Source organism: Carassius carassius, chromosome 31, assembly GCF_963082965.1.
Source record: "Carassius carassius chromosome 31, fCarCar2.1, whole genome shotgun sequence".
In the NCBI taxonomy this organism is placed as follows: domain Eukaryota; kingdom Metazoa; phylum Chordata; class Actinopteri; order Cypriniformes; family Cyprinidae; genus Carassius; species Carassius carassius.
The window spans coordinates 5,836,086-5,860,180 of NC_081785.1; the positions used below are offsets into that span (position 1 = coordinate 5,836,086).

Sequence of the window (24,095 nt, forward strand, 5' to 3'; positions counted from 1 at the left end):
AGTCAAGTCAAGTCCCGAGTCTTTAACTTCCAAGTCCGAGTCAAGTCTCAAGTATTTTATTTTTTGTCAAGTCAAGTCACAAGTCATAAAAATAGCGACTCGAGTCGACTCGAGTCCAAGTCACCAAGTCACAAGTCCCCATGTCTGATATATAGTGACATTTGCGTTATCACTGTAGCGATATATGTGACCCCTGGACCAAACAAACAGTCTTAAGTCGCTGTGGTATATTTTTAGCAATAGCCAAAAAAAAACATTGTATGGGTCAAAATGATCGATTTTTCTTTTATGCCAAAAACCATTACGATATTAAGTAAAGATCATGTTCCGTGAAGATATTTTGTAAATTTCCTACCATAAATATATCAAAACGTAATTTTTTTTAGTAACATGTCTTGCTAAGAATTCATTTGGACAACTGTAAAGGTGATTTTCTCAGTTTTTTTTTTTTTTTGCACCCTCAGATTCCAGATTTTCAAATAGTTGTAATGTATAAATCTCAATTACTAAAAATTAACACTTAAGACTGATTTTGTGGTCCAGTGTCACATAGTACTATAAACATTGCGGAGAATTGCAATAATTTTGGATCATTTACCTTTATCTATCTATCTATCTATCTATCTATCTATGAAAATATTTGCCTGGGACAGTTATATTTTATTTATATTAATTGATTTAGCCATCATTATACAAATATATTTGACCACAAAATGTGAGGATTGACCAATCAGAATCAGAGAGAACCATTGAAATGCTGTGTATTCTTATATCTGAAAATGTATTTATTTATTTGATTATTTTCGTGTCCCTCTGACAGTCGTATAGAGTGGGTGTGGCTGCACTGGAATGAATACTTGAACGCCCATGAGGAGTTTGGAATGTGGCTGGAGAAGATGCACAGGGCTCTGGAGCCCCTGCTTGAGATGCAGCTGGGTCTCCAAGAGAAGCTGTGGCAGGTGGATCATCTGCGGGTCCTTTACAGTAAAATTCAATCCCAGGCTGAGTTTCTGAAGAGGCTTCTGGATGAGGCTGCAACCCTCTTCGACCGCACTGAAGACCCTAGTGTAGATGAGAAGGCTCAGCAGGGTCTTCAAGATGCTTACAACCAAATTCAAGAACGAGCACAGGTAAAACTTTAGATTTATTTTCTTATCACTGACAACCACACAGCCAGAATAAATGTGTGTGTGATGAGTCATCTCAGAATGCTTTAGCTTTGAGGGTATTAAGGTAATGCCTTTCTTCTACATTAAAATGCTGCATTTAAAGAATTTGAAATTCTTTGAAGCTGTATTGTATTGATAATGTTTTATAAGGTTGTTCAGCATGTTAAATAAGTCACTTTTTTCCAATTTAATGCATCCTTGCTGAATGGTAGTGTATAATTTGTTATTTAACCTATATTATTCTACTTAATGCATAATTCAGTTATTGCTGTTATATGCAGAATTAAGAACATCAAATTGAAAATAGTACTGTAAGGTCATATATATATATATATATATATATATATATATATATATATATATTTTTTTTTTTTTATAAATGAATGCAGGAAAGATTGTCATTGGCACAGAAAATAACAGAGGAGAACCAGCAGTACCAAAGTTGCATTGATAAGTTTCAAAGCTGGCTGATGTCTAAAACAGAAGAAGTCAGCCATTTCAGCGACATGGAGGATACGATACAAAATAGGCTGAAAGCCCTGCAGGTACAGTGACCTACTTATTTGGGGGAGGGGAGGTCAGAATGGTCAAGTGGGAAAATAATTTCTGTTTTGGAAGTCATTCCAGCAACTCAAGTTTAGCACTTGCTAATTTGCGGCCTCGTTTTCACTTCAGTCTAGTATATTAAAGGGGTCATATGAAAAATCTGATTCCTATGTCTAGTACTACTAGTATTAGTGTCTAGTGAAATCTTGTACATCACATAAACGTGAAGTAACTTGGAGAACCTCAGTTAATTATAACATGTAATGCAACATCAAATTTAAAAATGACTGTCTAAAATTTTTGTGATGTCATGGTTGTTAATAAATATTAATAATGATGAATAAACACCAATTTGTCGTTAAGAATCTGACATGGTAATAAAATAGAAAATCAATAATTCTCTGCACACAGTAATCATCGGAATATATATAGCGAACTCATTGGCTGGCATAAATATAAATTAGTAGCCAATGGCGATTCCATTGCCAAGGTGTATGTAGAGGGTTGAATGGTTTCATCAGAATTAATAAAACCTTGATCTGACAGCTCCACTCTGAGATGTTCACATCCTGGGACTCATTTTTTGTTTCCATAGCAATGCTTAACATGCTAAAAAGGTTCCATGACTTTGTTGTTGACAGGAGGGTACTGTATCACATTTTAATTAATTTTAATTAATCTATCATTCCATGTTAAAGATCAGCTGTAATAAAATTTGTCAAGCTGTCCTATCTGACTGTTTCTATCCTATGCATTTTTTACCACAGTCGTATTTAACTTGAACACTAGGGGATTTAGGAATGATTTTTCTGTAAAACTGCTTTGAAACAATGTGTTGTTTGAAAAGTGCTAGTAAAGTAAACTTCACTGTTGATAATGCTTTTTTTTTAGTGTATTTTTTATATGACAATGGTCAGTGTTTGACAAAGAAGTAAAAAGTTGCAATTGATGGCGCCGCATATGGCTGCCTTGTTGTGGAGCTCTTTCATTCTTTTGCTGTTTTTGTTTGTTTGTTTGCTCCATGTTTAGTCATTCTTTTACTATTAGTTTTACCATAGACAAACTACTGGACATAAGGCAAAACACACCAGACCAGATTATTTTGGTTTTTGATTCTTCAGACACTTTTTTGGATGTTCTAGTCAGAGGGGCAGCAGTCCTATTCAAATGCGCACTCAGATGGAAACAAGGGAAGCATGTCGGCGCACTGGTTAAGCTCCGCGAACGCAACTTCTGAAGAGCACTTCCTAGTATCCATCTAGCAAATCTCCAATCCCTTCCTAACAAAACGGATTAACTACTTCTCCTCAAACAATGACTTTTCAAAATCTGCTGCATTGTGCTTCACTGAAACCTGGCTAAGTGAAACTATTCCGGATGACACGTTATATCTGCCGTGCTTCCAGCTGTTTAGCAACGGTACCCAGACTCTCTTTTAATCATTCTTGGGGATTTTAATAATGCAAATCTGTCCTGTGAACTGCCAATGTACAAACAGCATGTTACATGTCCTTCCAGAGACAGTGATATATTGGATCACTGCTACACAACAATAAAGAATGCATATCACTCTGTCCCATGGCAGCTTTGGGGCTCTTTGATCACTGTCTAGTTCATCTTATACCGACCTACATGCAGAAACTGAAATCAGCTAAATCTGTAATAAGGATGAACTAATGAAGTAGAGCAGGATTTAATGCTTTGACTGCACTGATTGGAGTGTTGTTGAAGCTGCTGCCACTGATCTGGTCAAGCTCACAGACTGAGCGTCATACATCAATTTCTGTGAGGACATTCTTATCATTCAATAATGATAAACCATGGTTTATTGGGAAACTCAAAGAGCTTTGTCACGCCAAAGAGGATGCTTACAAAAGTGGGTATAAAATCTGGTATAACCAGGCCAGGAACAGACTAACAAAAGATATCAGAGGGGCTAAAAAAAGCTGCTCTGATTGGCTGAAAAAAACAGTTTTCAGCCAATGACCCAGTGACAGTCTTGAAAGGTCTGAGGAACATCACCAAGTACAAGACAACACCTCGGTAGTCTGTGGAAAATCAACAACTGGTTGACAGTGTGAATGTCTTTTTACTGCCAAATCGAAAAGCCCAGTCTCACACCCCATACCCAGTCAGATATGCACTTCACATATCCACTCTTCAGTTTGCGCATGAAGCAAACAGGTCTGGATGATGCAGTCAACATGGGACTGCATTACATCCTGCAACACCTCGACAGACCTGGGAATTATGCAAGGATCTTAGTTGTAGACTTCAGTTTCAGCCTTCAATACGATCATGCCTGATTTTCTCTCAGCCAAAACTGACCCAGATCTCTGTGGCCACTTCCATTTGTCAGTGGATCACCACTTTTCTGATAGACAGGCAGCAACTAGTGAGGTTGGGGAAACTCACATCCAGGACCCTCACTCTCAGCACTGGGGCACCTCAGGGATATGTGCTCTCCCCGCTGCTGTTCTCCCTGTATCCTTTGGATCGTTTCCGCACCGAGTCTATTGCTGTGTTGCAAGCGCTGAATTAAAGTGACAACCCATTGTTTGCAGTAAATATGAACATGGATTGACATGTAGTAATTACACCATAAATGCATATTATTAAAGTGTACTGTGTTTCACATTCGACACGGAAAATATGGCTTTTTGGCTAGGTTTAAATGGAAATAACACTTTTAGATTAAGAAGGCAATAAATTCCACCTCTTTTGCCATGTTTAGAATGCCTTGTTATATAAATACATTATAAAGAATTTGTGAAATAATGGTAAATAATTCATTATTTTTTACCCTTTCAACTCTCTATCAGGAACTGGACGCTAGTATAGCCAAAGAAGAACCCACTCTCCAGCACATTGAAAACTTGTCTGAAGCTGTGAAGACCAACACGTCTCCAGCAGGTGCGGAGAAGATCACAAAAGAGATGGAGGAGTTGAGGCAGGCCTGGCAAAGGTTACGTCAATTGCTGCTAGAGATTGAAAAAGAGCTCCAGAGCTCACTGGACTCTGAGAGCGAGTATTCAAACTGTTGTAAGGAGCTGTGGGTGGACCTGGAGCAGCTTCGTACCTTGGTCCAGAACCTCAGCAGTGATCTGGAAAGCAGGGATGGAGAGAGAATTGAGGAAAAAATGGTAGCTCAATGGAAGACACACATGGTTAGCACTTTGTTCATCTATCTCACCACTCTCTAAAAGTCTTCAGATGTTTTCTTGTAGGATAAACATGGAGACTATAGCATATTTTTGTGACAGCACATGATTAGTACAGTGATTTAGGGAATGCCTTAGGCAAATTCCTTTTTGGGGTGAGACAGTAATTTGACCCATAGTAAAACTAATTCTACAAGTTGTATTTGGAAGAGTAGTAATGTGGCATACAAAAGGGCAAATTCACTATACAGTTTTAACACTTTGTATGCTTTATTTCAGTGCAAACGACCTGCGTCGTATTCATTAACTAAATTTGACCAATTAGATGTTGAGATGCTTTAATAGTGTCTCTGATTTACACTTCATTAGCAAAAACGATGTCAAAGGTTGTATGTTCACATAGTCTGAATGTGTGCACTTTTATTTCAATCCATCAAAGTATCCAATTAGACCAAGCTTGCTGTAAGCAGTGGGGAAAACCAACCAGGATGAAAATCTTTTTTAGATCAATGAAAGCTGTCTGGACCCCATGTGGAGAAATTCTGCATTTATGCCCTGCTTGAATGAGCTGCCTTCAAACACACTATGTGTGTACTCATTTCATTGATTAGTTCTCTACATCCACATTTCAGAGTGTGCGCAACAAGCTAATTTCAGAGGAGCCTAGGGTTGAACAGCTGAAATCCCGGTTGAAAGAGTTATTCCGATTCCCACAAGATTCCAAAAGCCTGTCTGATGAGATGCTAGCAGTAGTGAAAGAGTACCAGAGGTGAGCAGCAACCACACACACGCAAAGAGCCTCCAGCAAAGGAGGAAAGAAGCAAAGGAGAAATACTTTGATGGGTATTTAATTAATCATTAGCTGTTGATAATGTCATTGATAAATATTCTGTTATGCAGACACAATGGGAGGCTCGTCATGTAGGCTTCCATCCTCATTGTGTTACACTCACAGTGTGTCAATGTGTCAACATGGTCAATGTGATGTCACTCACACAAGTCTAGTCAGCCGTAAACAATGTGTATCCTAAAAGAGTGCCAATGTAAGCACCTCAGACAGTTAGTGCATTACACACATGGGTTTACCGCATTTATTTATTCATTTATTTATTCATTTGTTTTATGGCCGCCATATGTTGAAAGCTCTATAAGCTCATACTGTATATGACTACTAAGTAGAGTTGTTTTGTGTTTCCTGTGGCAGTGTGAAAGGCAGATCTTTCAGGTTGTCTTCTGAGAGCGAGATGGCTCTCCGGCAGATACTGCAGGATCCTCTGTATGACTTCAGCCAGTGGAGTCAGGTGGTTTCTCAGGTCCTGGAGGCCTCCGCTGAGGTGACAGATTTCTCCCAAATCGCTCTGCTCGTGCAGCATATAGAGGTAAATTATATAAGTAGTTTTCAACAAAAGTTTTTTTTTTTTCTTGTGCAAAGAAGTGGAGTAAAAAAGTGTCCATCTAGATACACTACAATTAAAAATTTTGGATCAGTAAGATTTTTCTTATTTTTCTATTTAATAATTTTAAAAAAACCCTGCATCTGAACTGTAAATCATGCTTTTTACAGTCATTTTACAGTTTAATATGTTGCCATAGACATTTCCCTACCCCACTTGTATGTTCTTAAATTTGATTTAAGAATCCTGCAGATACTCTGAATTAAATGATAATTATTTTAACTTTTTATTCATCAAAGAATCCTGAAAAAAAATAATTCATGGTTTTCATAAAAAGAATTATATTTTACATTTTATACTTTGCCAACACAGGAATAAATTGCATTTTAAAATAGAAAAATAGAAAACTCTCATTTTAAATTGTAATAATAATTCACAATATTACTGCTTTTACTGTAGTTTGATTAAATAAATATGAAGTGAGTGAAAGTGACATACAGCCAAGTATGGTGACCCATACTCAGAATTTGTGCTCTGCATTTAACCCATCCAAAGTACACACACACACTGTGAACACACACCCGGAGCAGTGGGTAGCCATTTATATATATATATATATATTTTTTTTTTTTTTTTAAGTGACATACAGCCAAATGCAGCCTTGATGAGCATAAGAGACTTCATTCAAAAACCTAGAAAATCTAAAAAATATTGAACCGTAGTGTGTTTAAAGCATATTTAAAAAAATATTTATAAATTGTATTAAAATAACCAATTTGCAATCAGACTTTAAGGTTGCATCATGCATCACATTATTCAGAACAAATATTAACAAACAAATATTTAACAGGACATTTTTTTTTCTGCTAGTATGGCCCCTTCAAAAAAATGTAAAATGAACAAATTAACAAAAAATAATGTATTATGTTTTTTTTTTGCTGGAATCTGTGTATAGTTATGTAACTCGATAGCTTTAAATTCATAAACATACTTGCTGTAAAATGAGAGCTTACGGCGTAAAACGATTTCTAACTTATGTCTAGTCTATTCTAAGTGGTACTCTCCGGGTTATCATAAGTAGTTTTTACCATTTATGTTAGCAGGCTAAAAAACATTACTGTGTGATACAGTGGTTTGAATCTCTCTCATGTCGGGTTTTTGTTTTTGTTTGTTTTATTAAAGGTCAGCCCCCCCCCCCACTCTGAATGCTTTGATGTTTTCCCATTCAGCTTTTTTGACACCTGATTTGCACTTTGTTTTGAGAAAATAAAGGTTATATTTCCAGTTTATGCTATAATCTGTTGTGGATATGATCATTTTGCAGGGTTTTTTTTCTGCATTAATTTTGGCACCTTATTTCTGTGTTAGTGCTTTGTTCTCTTTGTCGTATTGAGTGTGCTCTTTCTTCTTTTGTTTTCTTCTTTTTTAGAAGTTCCTTAAAAACAGCGTGCAGCTCCAGGAGCGCTTGAGTTTGCTCCAGGTGAAGAGCGATCTGCTCATCTCAGTTTTTGGCCAAGAGAAAGCTGACGATCTGTTGCAAGAGCTCAACGGGGATGTGAGGAAGAGAGAGTTACTCCACAGCAATCTCCTAGAGCGCAAGAACCACCTGCAGGTACCCCGCCAGGAACAACTTAAAATTTTACTGCTGTATTTACAGACTGTAAATGCCTGAGCTACATCAATGCTCTTCACCCCGCCATTAGCCATAAAATGCATAGTCTCGCATAACAGAAAAGGTGCTCAACATTTATGCATATCATGTCCGGCAGAAATAAATTAATTTATAATTTATAAATTAAATACCAATCCTTTAGGTGGTGTTTTTAAATCAATTAGAGTTTTTATCCTTATATCAAGATATAATGTATACTTATATCACCCACTGATAGAATATTTTATTTTATTTTCAGATTACCATGATATAAATATGTTCTTATGTTGCCCACTAATAGAAATCTGTTCTGTCTGGTATTAGTAAGAAATATTAAAAATAGCGCATAACAGTATTTCAAAAGGGATGCAGATCCCGGTCTTAAACTTTATACATATTGTCTAAACACCCCAAACCATGTGGTATCCTATGAATGCCCTTAGGGTTTGATATCAAAGACAAAGGACTTTTCTGACGCCTATGACTCTATACACAAAACACTGACCTCTGTAAAGGAGAGGTTCATCATGACGGATGGACTTCAACCTGATATTCTAACCAAGAAGACCCAGGCCGACCAACTCAGGGTGAGCAGCAGATAATATAGCTGTTTCCGACTTCAAAAATGCTTTTTCTTTGCATGCAGATTTTTGAGTTTCTTTTTGAAAAGCTGTTTTGGTTTGATCTCTGCATGTGGCATGCTGTAGACATACAGTGACTTTTGATTAGATCGTCTTTTGACACACTAAAAGAGTCATGTGAATAATTTAAGGAGCTAGGAGTTATGTCACGCTGAGCTCAATGTGTTTGCGCTGATTGATCAGAGTGGGTTGTCCAGGTGTGAGCGGGAAAGATTCGCGAGTGGCAGACTGAATGTAAAATGAGTGTGCATCTCTCTGCAGGTCATTAGAAAGGACTTGGAAGATTGTGAAGCTCATATCATAGCTCTCGAGACACTGGTGTCATCCAGCCCTATAAACAGGTCAAAGTTTGAGCGTCTCTATGCGAACTGGAAATTGCTTTGTGAGGCAGTTCAGGTAAGATTTGTTCTGCTCAAGATTCTTCAAACTTCCTGTCTATGGTTATAAATTTTATTCAATTTGTAGTTCATCCAAAAATGAAAAATCTGTCATCAATTGGTAACCCTCATATTGTTCCGAAGTCTCTTTTGCTCACTAAGACTGCATTTATTAGATCAAAACTGCAATAAAAACAGTGATATTGTAAGATATTGTTAGAGTTTAAAATGACTATTATCTGTTTTAATTATTTTATAATGCAATTTCCTCCTGTGGTAAACCTGTATTTTCAGAAGCTATTACTCGAGTCTTCAGTATCACATGATCCTTCGGAAATCATTCTAATATATGCTAATATGGGGTTCAAGAAACATTTCTTCTTATTATTAACATTGAAAACTGTTTTTACTGTTCAATGTCTTTATGGAAACCATGATAAAAAAAATTTTAGAGCAGCATTTAACTGAATTAGAATTATTTTTAAATTGATTTTTTTTTTCATGGAAATGATTCTATGGGACACTCAATCAAAAAGAGTTATGGAATTTTATCATGCTCATGCATCACCCTTGCAACTGTACAAGTATTGTGTGAACATGATTTATTACATCCTGTGCCCAGGCATCCATGATACAAAAAAACCCTGTTAAAATAGTTCTGTTGAAAGAATTTTACAGTAACTGGGGTCAGTTGTCTGTGGAGTTAAGAATTTGAGAGCTGTTGCAGAGGGAAGATTTTCAGAGAGTAAATTAATTTTTCTTTTTGAAAGACCTATTTTTCATATTCATATTATTTTTATCGTTAATTGATAGAAATACAAAATTCAGAATAATGAGGGGAGGCTACATATCTTTTTACTAGCCACTTCAAAAATTCCCAACTTCACAAGTGATTTTGATTTAACCCTGAAGATCTGTGGAAACTGCTGCGATCACACCCTGGTTTCCATATCTCCTGCTGTGTGTTGATCACGATGGTGATGAAGAAGATGACTATGAAGGCCTTGATCAAACCTCCTTATTTCCCAAAAAGATTGTTTCTTTTTTCTTTTCAGAAAAGATACCAGAATTTATTGCATTAAGATCCTTCTCACGTCTTGTTTCGGGTTCATAATGTATGTGTGTATTTATGTGTATATGTGTTGTTGTTCATACCAGATGAAGGTGAATGAAAGTGAGGAGAACATTGCAGAACATGAGAGATTCCATGACAATATTCTGAATATGGAGAAGTGGTTAATGATCATGAGACAGAAGCTAGAGTCGTTTCGCGGATCAAATGAGGAATGGAGCATCGATAATCGCCAGCATGAGGCTGAGGTACACCTATGAGCAACAATTATGGTTTATTAAGTACATTGTGTGTTAAAAATGCATATTAAGATTTATATATTAATAGTTATGCAAGACAATCTTAAGAAAAGCCATTGTAATTGGTTTTGAAAATGGAATATTTGAATATAAGAATACAGACCAAACTAAATTATAATTAAACATTTGTTGTCATCTTTTTCATGATCACTTTTTTTTTTCAGTTATGATGCAGCATCTGTATTTTGACAGAAATCATTAATGCCATGTTACAGTTTTGTGAAAGATAGAAAATTCTACACTTTAACCCATTTTATAAATATCTTTAACTTATTAATTAAAGCCATTTAACAAGTCAAATATTGATTTTTTTTTCTATTTATCACTTTTAGTTTCTTTGAGTCACTTGAGTCATGTCATAAAAGAAAATGAATGTTTGCCTGTATATGCAATATGCATGTCTTTGTAGCATTTCAGACTCAAGCTAGTTTCACTGTTGTTGTCCTCTAGAGCAGTGGTTCCCAAACTTTTCCATTCCACGACCCACCTAGACAAGTGTAATATATTTCACGACCCACCAAAATATTAAAAAAAAAAAAAAAACAACGAGTGAAATTACTTTAAACCTAATCTTACTTAAAATTTTTATGACAGAAATTAAGTATTTAAGAAAAATAACCATTTTATTTTAGAGTACAACTGAAAATTTCACTACAAATTTACAAGTTTTAATTTTTGTTTACTGGCGTTAAAATATGTAGTGTCCATAAAAACGTGAAGCAGGCTCACTCCAGTGAAGTGTGATCTGCGCTGCTGTGTTTTGTTGCATTCATGATCCTTCCGTGTGTGTCGGCGAGAACGGAGCACAATCCAACACTTTTTTAGAAAAGCATAAGAAGCAAAGCAGAACTATCTAAAACAGTTTGGAGATTAAAATAATTGTGAAATAGGTAAAAAAAGACCGATTGAACCTTTTAATGACATTGCTCTGAGACCTTCAAAACACGCAACGCACACGGACTTAATTGCAATTTGAAAATCACACTAAGGATATTGCAGTTCATTATTAATGTTGGTGGGCTATATCGTTGTGATGAGTGGGTTCCCAGTTCCCGCCTCCTTCTTCCTGTGATTGTGAAGATTTTAATGTTTTACACTGCCAGGGAGGAAGGAGGGGCGCGCTGCCGAAGATCCTTCGCCGCTGGGGTGAATCCGCAGTGCCATCGAGCAGGGCGAAGGAGTCTGCCGCCGAGGGTGCTCGATGTGGTGGGCTGGAGTGAGTTCGTGGAGTGAGTTGCCGGGGGGGGGGGGGGGGGGGGGGCGAACTCACTCCAGCCCACCGCCTCGATGACTCCTTCGTGGAAAGAGGTGGGAACCGGCGGACAATCAAACAAAGTTTTAATAACCAAATAAACACAAAACAGCGCGACAGCCCCTCTCGGATGACTGCCGTGCACAAATAAAAAACAAACACAAAATAAAACCCAGGCCTGGTCCTCTCTCGTCCTTCACTGTCATCGCTCCTCTTTTGTATCTTTCCGATCTCCTCCGTGGTTCTTGAGACCGGTGAGTGTTGCTCATTTCCCAATCACTCCACCGGCCTAGCTCTGTTCCCATGGCACTAGGCCCCGCCCCACTCGTCACATTCGTGCAGCCCTAGACTGAACTGTGTTAGTGTCTGTGTGTCATTGAAACGCAAAATTAGCTGCAGCCAAGTGACTTTGTGCGACCCACCTTGTTCCATTCCGTGACCCACGAGTGGGTCGCGACCCACAGTTTGAAAACCCCTGCTCTAGAGGGCACTAGGAGAGTTTCCAGAGAAGGAGCTTCAGCTTCATCAGACAGAGGCTCAGGGTCAGACCGTGCTGGCCAGAACCTCTGATGAAGGCAAAGTTCACATCCAGCAAGACCTTAAACGCCTCAGAGAGACCTGGATGTCCCTCCACACGCTTAGTCTCAATCTTTACAGGTTAGAAGAATAGAATACAGTAATGCTTGCTGTACTAGTGGGGGTTGATAGTATTAAATGAAGAAAAACTATGACTTAAGGAGCATGACCTGTTGAACAAGCCTCATAGATATTAAAGCACCCAGTCACAACTTGATTTTAATCATTGTTGATTGCTTTTTGAATCATTGCTGTGTTGTGCTGCAAAACCCAGATTCTGTCCGCGTGGGTGTGAGGGGGAACGGAGCGGGGCGTATGTTTAGTAGTCAGAGGTTGAGGAATAATATCCAGAAATTAGCATTTATTTTAAAGGTGATATGTGTAATATTTCAATTTAAAATACTTTAAAATAGACAATTATCAGTTGATTAATCATTGACCTGGCCAGTATATCTCACTTTAGCACTAATGAATATAAAATAAAAATGTAATTGACAACCTGATTATTTCTTTAACAATAACTTACTAGGCTTCTGAATGGACATGGTGCCACAGGTGACCAAGATCACCAATTACAGAGAACTGAGTTGCTGGACAGATGGGCAGAAGGGCATCATCAGGGATTGGATTCAGACTTTAAAGTTGGATTTGCCAAAGGAGATGAAGGAACAGGCCAGAATCAGAGATCCTACCACGGACCAGAATCAACAGGTCACCTAGAGCTGGAGAGAAACATGGAAGCAAAACCAGATCGACCACCAGGAGGTTCAGAGGCCTGGAGAAGAGGATGTAATAACCAAGACCAGTCCATGGATGATGAAGTGGATGCAGTCGTATCTGGAGGTGCCCGTAATGTCAACAGGAAGAGGATTGGGATGGACGAAGGTGTCTTGCTCAGGAGCAGTGGTCAGACTGGGAAATGGGTTGAACAACACATACATAGTTCTGGGATTGAAGACCTTGATATAAAAACTGACTCTGATGCACAGAAAAGGCAGCGGCAGTCACAGATCCCTCCTTATGACACTCAGGTTAGGATGATTAAAATATGATTCTTGTTATTTTGACAGTCAGCATTATAAGGCAAGGACTTATATCAAAATATTAAATTACATAGTAAATATTCCAATAATATTTAGCGGTCTCTCCTTGTCTTTTGAATTAGTATAATGAAGTCTTTGATTTAAACATAAACAGCAAAATGGCATTATAAATAGTAGGAGCTGTTATAATGCAAAGTTTCAAACATTTTAGATGTGCAATATCATCAAAAGACTTGAAAAACAAAATATATATATTTTATTTTATTTTTTTGAGCTAGGTCATGTAGCCCTACAACCACAATTATGCAAGCAGTACTTAGGCTATAATCATACATATAATCATGTCTCTGTTCATTTCTGCTGCAGATGGGCTCTCAGGGGCCCCAACATCATGCTGATATGGAGGCCCAGAGGAAGGAGTTTGAAGCGTGGCTTCACATGGAAAATGACAAACTCACAGGAATTCTGAACAACCAAAGATCCCTGAGCGAAAAAGAACTGAGGATAAGACAGAATACACTCAAGGTTGGTGAGGTTTAAGTTTTTTTTTGTTTTCTTTTTTTTTATCTGTTTTTGATTAAAGTTTCATGATGAGTCCAAAATATCAAAAAGTGTTAGACAGTAAAAAAAACAATCTTTTGATAGCTTTGATATCTTATTCAACAAAGCGCAGTGTGATGTTTTACTTTGGCCGCAAAGAACACGCTGGATAATTTTCAATATGTAAAGCTACATGTCTGTGGAAGTCTGATGTGTTGTGTGCCGTGGGTACATTTACATCAGTGCCATTGTGGTTGCAGATCTGTGAAGCTTTGAAAGGCTTGTGCTCAGGTTTTACCCCAGGCTTCAAACTTCACAACTACCTGGAAGCTTTCATATCTGATGATAGTTGAACTGACAACCACTGTGTCCCATTTACTTTTTTGTTCACAGCTCTGATTTGGGAAAGCTCTTGAATGGCAATTTATAGGTGGTCTTCCTGTTGAATATACCCTGAGCTACTTCAATCATTTGCATATTGTGCTCTGTCAGTTAAATAAATCTCCCCCACAGCTGACAAAGTGCCCAGATGCTTCAGTGCTCAGACCTGACTTTATGTTAGCAGGAACTGCTTCCTTCTCCATTAATAACTGTTGCTAATTCAGAAACTTTTACTTAAAGACTAACTTAGAGATTGTTAGTATAATCTGCTCATAAAGTGTCAAAATCTATTGAATATTATTCTATGTGGACTAAAATAAAAATTTTATCTGCCATTTTTTTCTGTAAAATAATTGTTAAATTACTCAGTTATGTCATTAAATACTGAGATTTGCTTATCAGTCAACTGGAAAGATGAAAATATAAAGCAGCACATTAGTTTTCAGGATTAATAATGATAAGAAATGTTTCTTAAAAGAACACTCCACTTTTTTAAAATAGGCTCATTTTCCGACTCCTCTAGAGTTAAACAGTTGTGTTTTACCATTTTTTAAATGTAATTTTATTAATAAGATTCGGGAGGAGCGCGTCAGATACTTAGCCTAATCAACACAGGTGGACCATAATCAAGTAATCAATCCCATAGTATAAATATCGCTGACTTACCTCTATCCATTGATGGTTTATCAGCATGATGGTTCGCTTCGTCCGTCATCTTACCACAGACCCAATTTTCGTACCAACGAAGTGAGCTACACGGGGGATTTATAAGACCTGCTGCTGCTTTTCTCGGACCCGAGATCATTTCTACCCAGCCAAACACGGCGGTTGAGCAGCATTAAGCGTCATCGTGACAGCTGCTCTCCTCGCCAAGCCACACGTCGTGGCCAATAGACCGTGCAAGCTCCGAGCTCGCCTTGCTCGACACAACAATCGTGCCGCCCGAGACCGAGCCCTCCCCGAGCGCTGGATTGCAGCAGAAAGAACCCAACCAGCACGGGTCGAACCCCAGTTCTCACCGCGGCTCAGCCTTTCACCCCGGCGTACCGGCCGAGTGGCAGTTTGAGGCCGCTTCCTCTAGCAGCGCAGACCGCGCGACGTTAACCAATACATTTTCAGGCGAAGACGCTAAAAACAGGTTCTTCTTTTTCTTCATTGGATTTTTACGGCAGTTGGCATCCAAAGTGTTGCATCTAAAAGCAGGTTCGCGGCAAAAGTTTGTTAAACGACGTCATGACGCAGTTCCGTCTTCTTCTGCTAGTGGCGGTTTTGGCAAACCAGCGTAAAGGTGCATTACCACCACCTGCTGATCTGGAGTGTGGATTGCGCATAGATTTGGACTACAGATACAAACGTTCCGTCGGACGAAGGTGCCACTTAACCACGAAGCAAAGGCATTACATTCGCCTTACCGCGCACGTTTAAACCTCACGGAAATGATACAGACATAAGTTCCATGAAGGAGAAAGGAAAAAAAAAAAAAAAAAAAAAAAAAAGCTCGTAAGTCTCTGGATAAAAGAGTCTCTGCTAAATGCTTAATTTAATTTTAAATTTTAATTTCTATGCAAGTTTTCTGGTAGGACCAAATCATTTAGGGACCTTTATTTATTTACTTTGTTTGCCTAAATTGATCGTTTGTGCTGAACAATTCATCCATGCGAGCCAATCCACACAAAAAAAAAAAAAAAAAATTTCTGCTTTAATCAAAATCTGAAAATGCCCCCCCCCCTCTGCATTGGAGGACCTTCACTGATGATGTAGGCTTGAGGAATTTGGTGTCTGCTTAATCCATAACCACGCCCCTCAAACTGACACTGACAGGCTGCCTGTGTGTAGCGAGCATTGACAGCGTGTGAAAGGAGAGATGGCAAGGAGGTGCATTTTTGTAAATGATCCTCGGTGTGTTCCTGTTCTCATCTTCCTTTTCCTGCTGAAACTAAATTGTGGTGATTCAGGTGGCGAGTAATCCTCAATAACCGATTGTAAACTTGCATTTAGATCTGTCTCTATTTTTCGAATTAAACACCTACTTATCTAGATCCAATCAGGTGCTAGTTGGAAAATAAGCCACGCCCACTACTTTCCTCATTTATTATTCCGTTTCTCTCGGAAATACGTCACAACACTGGAGAAAAGTCGTTTGCAACTTCCGTTTCACGGGGACTTTAAGGACCGTTATACGAAAAAACTGGCAAGTAAACATCTTTAGAAACCACTTGGAAGCGAATAGCACATAACTGCCATTAACCCATTTGCTTGCAAGCATCGCCAACCGCCCCAGTTTATTATCGTTCATTTTCACAGCACGTTAAACATCACTCCCTTACTTGATCTGGATAAACCCGGCATCAATTGAAAGCCAATTGACCAATATTTCGATAAAACATCATTTCAGTGACAGTTATTAAGTAATTATGTCAGGAAAACGATTCCTATTCCTGAACGGTAAACGTCGAAGTGTTAGCTCGTGGACAAATGTTGATCATGGATCTAGTCAGAAAGAATCATGAGCAGAAACATCTTTATTTTGGGTATGTAATTTCTGTCTCCATGTCAAAAATGGGGGGTGACTGGTAAGGGGTTAATGTTATTGCTGTAATCATGTCTTTCGGTACAACGTCTTACAAGACTAAACATGCTTCATCGTTTCCAAAAGCCTCTGTTTCCACAGTCCATACTACAACGTGAAAACAGCGTTCCAAACGTATCCGCTCAGGAAACCGTCTAAAGAGCCCGGAGGCCAAACGAGAGGAAAGATGCTTTTCCAACAGGAACCTAATAATGTGGACAAGGCTCGAGGAATTGTCAAATCAGGCAACCAATTGCTGAGCTGGTGACACAGTAGGCTACCCATTCATTTTTAGCTTGCCCCATCAAATGTTACTAACCTTTTTTTTTTTTTACTCTTCCCACAGCCAACATCTACAGCAGCCGAAGCAAGTAGCCTTGCACGTACCTCCTCACTGCTGCAGCAGTGTCTGCTCCCGCAGGGGCCTTTCCTATACCTCCTCACTGCCGCAGCAGTTACTGCTCCCGCAGGAGCCTTACCTGTACCTCATCACTGCCGCAGCAGCGTCTGCTCCCGCAGGAGCCTTTCCCGTATCTCCCCACTGCCGCAGCAATGTCTGCTCCCGCAGGAGCCTTTCCTATACCTCCTCACTGCTGCAGCAGTGTCTGCTCCCGCAGGAGCCTTTCCCGTATCTCTCCACTGCCGCAGCAGTGTCTGCTCCCGCAGGAGCCTTTCCTATACCTCCTCACTGCCGCAGCAGTGTCTGCTCCCGCAGAAGCCTTCCCTATACCTCCCCACTGCCGCAGCAGCGTCTGCTCCCGCAGGAGCCTTTCCCGTATCTCCCCACTGCCGCAGCAGTGTCTGCTCCCGCAGGAGCCTTTCCTATACCTCCTCACTGCCGCAGTAGTGTCTGCTCCCGCAGGAGCCTTTCCTATACCTCCTCACTGCCGCAGCAGTGTCTGCTCCCGCAGGAGCCTTTCCTATACCTCCCCACTGCCGCAGCAGTGTCTGCTCCCGCAGGAGCCTTTCCTATACCTCCCCACTGCCGCAGCAGTGTCTGCTCCCGCAGGAGCCTTTCCTATACCTCCTCACTGCCGCAGCAGTATCTGCTCCTGCAGGAGCCTTTCCTGTATCTCCCCACTGCCACAGCAGCGTCTGTTCACACGCAAAAAAAATAAAAAATAAATAATACTAATAATAATTTCCGCTTCTAGGTATGCCAGGCATCCTAGGTTGCGGTGACAGCATCATGTATCGACAATAGCCAAGACTATATTAGGCCCATTCTCCAATCAACGTTTTTTATTATTTTTTTTAATTATAATTATCAGGCGGCCTACCATAATTCGGCTATCAAACCGCTCCGTTATCCCATCTCAGCACTGCACTTCACGCTCGCCCGTGCTCTCAAAGGATGACGTGAGCCTGCAGGTGGCAAAGAAGTCTCCATCCACAAATAGACATGCATCGTTTGCAGATGTAAGGTATTCCATCGTACTTTAACAGGTAAATCCGATACGTGCCACATTTTAAAGGAGCTCTCACTAACGGAGTTTAATGCCACAGTTACATTAGAATGCATCTCATTCTGGTCTCAGGGGCGGCGCGTCGGTCCCATCATGAGGCATGTGGTCCGGAGCACGTATGACCAAGGCATCATTTCAACCGAACTCACTCCAAATATATGAACTTACCGGTTTTTGAATACCTTACATTTAAGGCAGTTGTTTACGTCCATATTAGGGTTAAATCGTTGGACTTTAAATAAAATCTACTATAGTTTAAAAAATAAATAAATAAATAAATAAAAATAAAAAATAAAATAAATACTTATGAAAAATAATTTCACTGGACAAGCGAGATGACAATAGTGCCGACTACATGAACTAGCAGTTTTAAATATAGTATTTTATATTTAATGCCAGTTTATCAGTACGTCCAAAAAATATATATATTTTTTTCGATTATTGGTGATTCCATAGGCTTTTTCGTGCACCTGCATGGTTAAAATGGCAAATAGTAAGCTCAGACAAGTATAAAGAATCTTTCTCTTACTCCACCCATGCACGATTACATCGTCGATATGTACCATCGATCTCATGTGCTGACAATATGACAATACGACAACGACCACATCGCCGATACACGGCACCTATTTGGGGTACACTGGCACAGGAAATCCTATTTATTTTTGCACGCTTAATTTCGAATACAATGACTACAACAAGATTTTTCGGACTCATTATCGGAAGCAGCTTATTGGATTTGCTAAACAATTATTCAAGTAAGCCTCACAGCGTCTACCCTCGTAGACAACCAAATCCTCCTCAGTATCGAACTCCCTGTCAGGCGCTGCAAGAGTGCTCCCGGTTGAGCCAACCTTTGCCTTCTTCGTTCAACTATCAGCAAAGCTTACTCGTATGACATCGTGAGTATTAAACTCCTGTCAGACGCTTTCCCGCTTAAGCAATCTTGGACTTTCCATCCGACCACCAGCGAAGTTTACCCGATTAAAAAGCTAGATTAACCCCCAAAAAACAAAAAAAAAAAAACAAAAAAAAAAACACCGGATGCCGGCCATAGCCTCCCGGCCAGATAACCTTACCTTTTCGATCCTATGACCAGCGAGGCTTCTCTCTTCGATGACAGGAGCTCGAGCTCCCATCGGATGCCGACGAGAGCCTCCCGGCCAGACAACCTCACCTTTTCCAATCTGCGGCCAACAAGGCTTACCCGTTCGTTGCCTGGAGCTCACACTCCCTTCGGACGTAGGTAAAAGCCCCTGGCTACCTGTTTTGCCATTCTGTCTTACGTACGGAGAGGTTTACCCATCCAATGCACGGAGTCAGGGCTCCCATTGAATGTAGGTGAGAGCTTCCCGGCTAGACAACCTTACCTTTTCGTCCTTTGGCCAGCGAGGCTTAACCGTTCGATTCCGGGAGCTAAGCTCCTGTCGGCCGAAGGTAAGAGCCTCCCGGCCGGACAACCTTTTCCGTCCTTCAGCCAGAGAGGTTTACCCGTTCGATTCCTGGAGCTAAGCTCCTATCGGACGTCGGTCAGAGCCTCCTGGCTAGACAACCTGACCTTTTCCATCCTTGGCCAGCGAGGCTCACCCGTTCGATGAGAGTGCTCCCATCGGACGCTGGCGAGAGCCTCCTGGCCAGCCAATCACGACCATTCCGCGTGGTCTAGGTTACAAAACCTACAAGCAAGCCGTTCGATGCCGCAGGCACCAAACACACAAATAAACCCTCCCTCCTTCCTACGGTCGCCAAGGCTTACCCGTCTCTTGCCGTGAGTAGCAAACTCCCATAAGACGCTGACGACAGCCTAACGACCACACAAACTTACCTTTTCCATCCTACGGCCTGCGAGGCTCACCCAGTTGTTTTTGGGGAACTGGAAGTCCCCGTTGGATGCGGACAAATGCCTCCTGGCCACCTATCGTTACCTTTTCTGTCACACATCCGGAGAGGCTTACCCGTTCGATGCGTGTGCTCCCTTCGGACGCCGGCGAGAGCCTCCCGGTTAGACAACCTTACCTTTTCCTTTTCTATGGTCAGCGAGGCTTACCCGTTCGATGCGCGTGCTCCCTTCGGACACTGGCGAGAGCCTCCTGGACAGACTGGCTTTACGTTTCCACTCTACGGTCGGCGAGGCTTACCCGTTCGATGCGTGTGCTCCCTTCGGACGTCGGTAACAGTCTCTCGGCCACGCAACTTCCCTTTCCATTTGACGGTAGGCGAGGCTTAACCGTCCGACGCTACGAGTCTCGTCCTCTCGCCAAATCCTGCAAAAAAAATTTAAAAAATAATAATAACTCAGCTACCCTCAGCTACCCTCACATCTTTTAACCCCGCCTGGCGAGGCTTACCCGTTCGATGTTCTGAGTCTAATGCCCCATCGGATGCTGCGAGAGACCTCCCAGTCGGGTTTTCCTTTCCACTCTCCCCGTCCGGCGAGGCTTACCCGTCTGATGCGTGCGCTCCCTTCAGACGTCTGGCGAGAGTTCTCCCGGGCGGGCCTATGCTTGCCGGCCGCAAGTGAGTCTCATCCATCTAATGCCGTGAGTCGGGATCTCCCATCAGATGTCGCCAGAGTCCTCCTTGTCGGCCAGCCCAAAGCTTTTTATCTGCCAAACCGAGAGGACCCAGACGTCCGTCATTCTGAGTCTCAATCTCCTGTCGGAGGCTTCATGGGCCCTCTCGGTCAGCACTAGGCCCTTCACCCACTGAATAGCAGGGGCTATCAGCCAGTAGGGCCCGTACGCCGACACCGTGACCTATTCCGGTCGAGGCAACTCGGGTCCTCCTGGTCGGGCACCACAACCACGCTGCTCCTCCTCATCGGCCGGAAGGGCTCACCGTTCCAACGCCAAAAAGCTCCAGTTGAGCATCGGCTCGAGCCCTACCGACCGGGCGCCAACAACCAAGTAGTTCACTAGCTGCAGCCGGTAGGGCCTACTCTCCCAACACCCAAGTCGCTCGAGACGACTTCTCAGAAACCAAATCAGCCCCCGCCAGTACTCTATGCTTTTGGGGGGGCATTCTCTAAACTGGCGGCTGTCCTCCTGTATATTTGCTTTTTGGGGGGTACTCTAGGTTCGGGCCATTCCCGAGCTCGGAGCCCTTCCCCGGACAGCACGCCAAATACGCATTCCATACCTCAGCTAATTATATGTAAGCGTGAACTATTGAAATGTAATTTTATTAATAAGATTCGGGAGGAGCGCGTCAGATACTTAGCCTAATCAACACAGGTGGACCATAATCAAGTAATCAATCCCATAGTATAAATATCGCTGACTTACCTCTATCCATTGACGGTTTATCAGCATCCCTCCTCCACCCCATCTCCTCACTTCAAGTTCACTTTATAAATAGACGGGGAAGGGGGGGGTACTCTAGGTTCGGGCCATTCCCGAGCTCGGAGCCCTTCCCCGGACAGCACGCCAAATACGCATTCCATACCTCAGCTAATTATATGTAAGCGTGAACTATTGAATCCATTCAGCCGATCTCGGGGTCTGACGGTAGCACTTTTAGCTTAGCTTAGCATAGATCATTGAATCTGATTAGACCGTTAGCATCTCGTTTAAAAATGACCAGAGTTTCTGTATTTTTCCTTTTTAAAACTTCTATTTATTAAATTAAATCAGGCCGGGTGAGCATAAGAGTCTTCTTTCAAAAAACGTAAAAAAATAAATAAATTCCAAACCCCATCCTTTTGAATGGTACTGTATTTGCATCACAAAAACTGCAAAAGCTTGTTTTGTAATATTGTGGACATCACATTTCTAAGGAAGGATTGGTCTGTAATGGTTTTTTAGGTTTGGGTTTGAAATAACTGGATTATGATCCACAAATCTTTGATTACTACACCTACACAAACCCCTCATAGTAAATTTATCTGAAAAAAAAAATTATTATTATTATTTTATAGGGTTTAAATGCCGGTGTAGCCTGGGGTCAGAGTCAGTTCCAGAAGTTGATGGCCGGTCAGCACAATACATCAGAGGAGGAGGACGTGGAGCTAGAAGAGCTGCGTTACCGCTGGATTTTATACAAGTCCAAACTTAAAGAGACTGGTGACCTCAGAGGTCTACTGAAATACAAGGTACAAAGAGAAAATTGTTTTTGTTTTATTACTTTATTAAGCACTAATTTTGACTCCCTTCATTTTTTTTTAAATGGGTTACAAAATTATTATATGATATATACCAGGAAAGAGCCATATATCATCTATGTTATTTCCAGTGCAGATTTTGATGTAGTATCATATATCCACCAGAAGGGAGTAGCAGATTATAGCCGGATGCAACTAACTAAACCTAATGTTTCTGTTTGTTTCAGGGTCTCAGTGGGCAAGGACAGGAGCATGTCCGAACTGGAAAGGTAGTTTTTATTCTTTGAAAGTAGACCTTGATGTTGTGAGTGGGAAATTGTTTAAAGTGGGGTTCACAATCCCTCTGATCTGACAGGGGAGAATGTTTGAAGCCTTTTTGAATAGAAAGTATTCCCTTTTTGTGTCTAGAACAGAATTGAAAGCAGAGTTTATTTACTAACACCAACTGACACTGGTAGACTTTGTTTCTGAGATGTAACAGTGACATGTCATTAATAATTTTGAAAGGAGCTGCTCATTTAGCAGTTTGAATCGACTGCATACTACTACTTTCTTGTTAAATATTGTTTCACACTTAAATAATTCAAATATATGGATGTAAAATGGTTTTTGAATGCTGTTTCATGTTGACTTTAAGAGTTTGTAAGCACTCTCAAGTGAAGTGAGTAAGACGCTGTTCAGCTGGATTAGTAGGAAGGCTTTGAAATAGAGGCTCATAAATAGCACTTAGAAATCCTGAATCAGAGTACTGTCTTAGCCCCCAAAAACAAATGCTATTTTTTTGGCTCTGTGGGCCACTTAAAAACATCAAGAGGTTGCTCCAGTGCAAACAGTGCATTTGTCTGGGGAGCATGTTAATCTTTCTCAGTAATTTCTCAATTTTCACAGCATTCACACCAATTTTAACACTTCTTTCACTCCTTCACTCTCTGGCCATCTGTTCATGAACAGTCACGTCTGCTTGAGAAGAGATCCAGGTGCACTGCTGACTGCATATAAAAGCTGCTCTGAGTTTGCCTGCATTATCTACATAAGCAGATATTAGTGAATGGAGATAGATATGTTGATTTACACATGCAGCATTGCCATCCAGTTAACAAGGCTATTTATAATTCCAAAATTTGGAATTATTTTGAATTGGACATCCAAAATTAAATAGAAGTTTAAAAAAAAAAAAATATATATATATATATATATAGAGAGAGAGAGAGAGCGAGAGAGAGAGAGAGACTTCTTTATCATTCTTGCTTTGTGACATGGTGCTCCATCATGCTGGAAAATGCACGGATCATCACCAGATTGCACATGGATCGTTGGAAGAAGTTGTTCTTGCGGGACGTTTTGATACCATTCTTTATTCATGGCAGTGTTTTGGGGCAGAATTATGAGAGAGCCCTCTCCCTTGGTTGAAAAGTGACCCCACACATGGATGGTCTCAGGATGCTTCACTGTTGACATGTAACTCTGTTGATTTTCCAGATGTCCCAAACAGTCAGAAGGGAGCTTCATCAGAGAAAATAACTTTGCACCAGTCTTCTGCTGTCCAGTCCTTGTACTTCCTGCAGAATTTCAGTCTTGTCCTTGACGTTTTTTCTTGGAGAGAAGCGGTTTCTTTGCTGCCCTTCTTGACTCCACACTGTCGTCAAAAGTCTTGGCCTCACTATGTGTGCAGATGCTTTTACACCAACCTGCTGCCATTCCTGAGCAAGTTCTGCACTGCTGGTGACACGATTCAGTAGCTGACTCTGGGACGTCCTGAAGACTTTCTCCTTGAAGTTCTTGATGATCCGGTAAATGGTTCTTTCAGGTGCAATATTCTTTATAGCAATGTCCTTGCATGTGAGGCCATTTTGATGCAA

The 24,095-nt window shown here is 40.8% G+C and overlaps 1 protein-coding gene across 2 annotated transcripts in view; it reads left to right on the forward strand.

Annotated features, from left to right (window-relative positions):
• Nucleotides 1–24,095, forward strand: part of LOC132111418 (nesprin-3-like) — a 46,650-nt gene that overhangs the window by 19,565 nt on the left and 2,990 nt on the right. For both annotated transcript variants that reach the window (XM_059518686.1, XM_059518687.1), the window contains exons 4-17: nt 821–1,130; nt 1,559–1,714; nt 4,538–4,882; nt 5,509–5,645; nt 6,081–6,255; nt 7,700–7,882; nt 8,365–8,508; nt 8,824–8,958; nt 10,098–10,259; nt 12,047–12,219; nt 12,668–13,169; nt 13,548–13,706; nt 22,054–22,227; nt 22,464–22,505. In XM_059518686.1, coding sequence (XP_059374669.1) covers nt 821–1,130; nt 1,559–1,714; nt 4,538–4,882; nt 5,509–5,645; nt 6,081–6,255; nt 7,700–7,882; nt 8,365–8,508; nt 8,824–8,958; nt 10,098–10,259; nt 12,047–12,219; nt 12,668–13,169; nt 13,548–13,706; nt 22,054–22,227; nt 22,464–22,505 — 2,797 coding nt within the window. The remainder of the gene's footprint in view (nt 1–820; nt 1,131–1,558; nt 1,715–4,537; nt 4,883–5,508; nt 5,646–6,080; nt 6,256–7,699; nt 7,883–8,364; nt 8,509–8,823; nt 8,959–10,097; nt 10,260–12,046; nt 12,220–12,667; nt 13,170–13,547; nt 13,707–22,053; nt 22,228–22,463; nt 22,506–24,095) is intronic.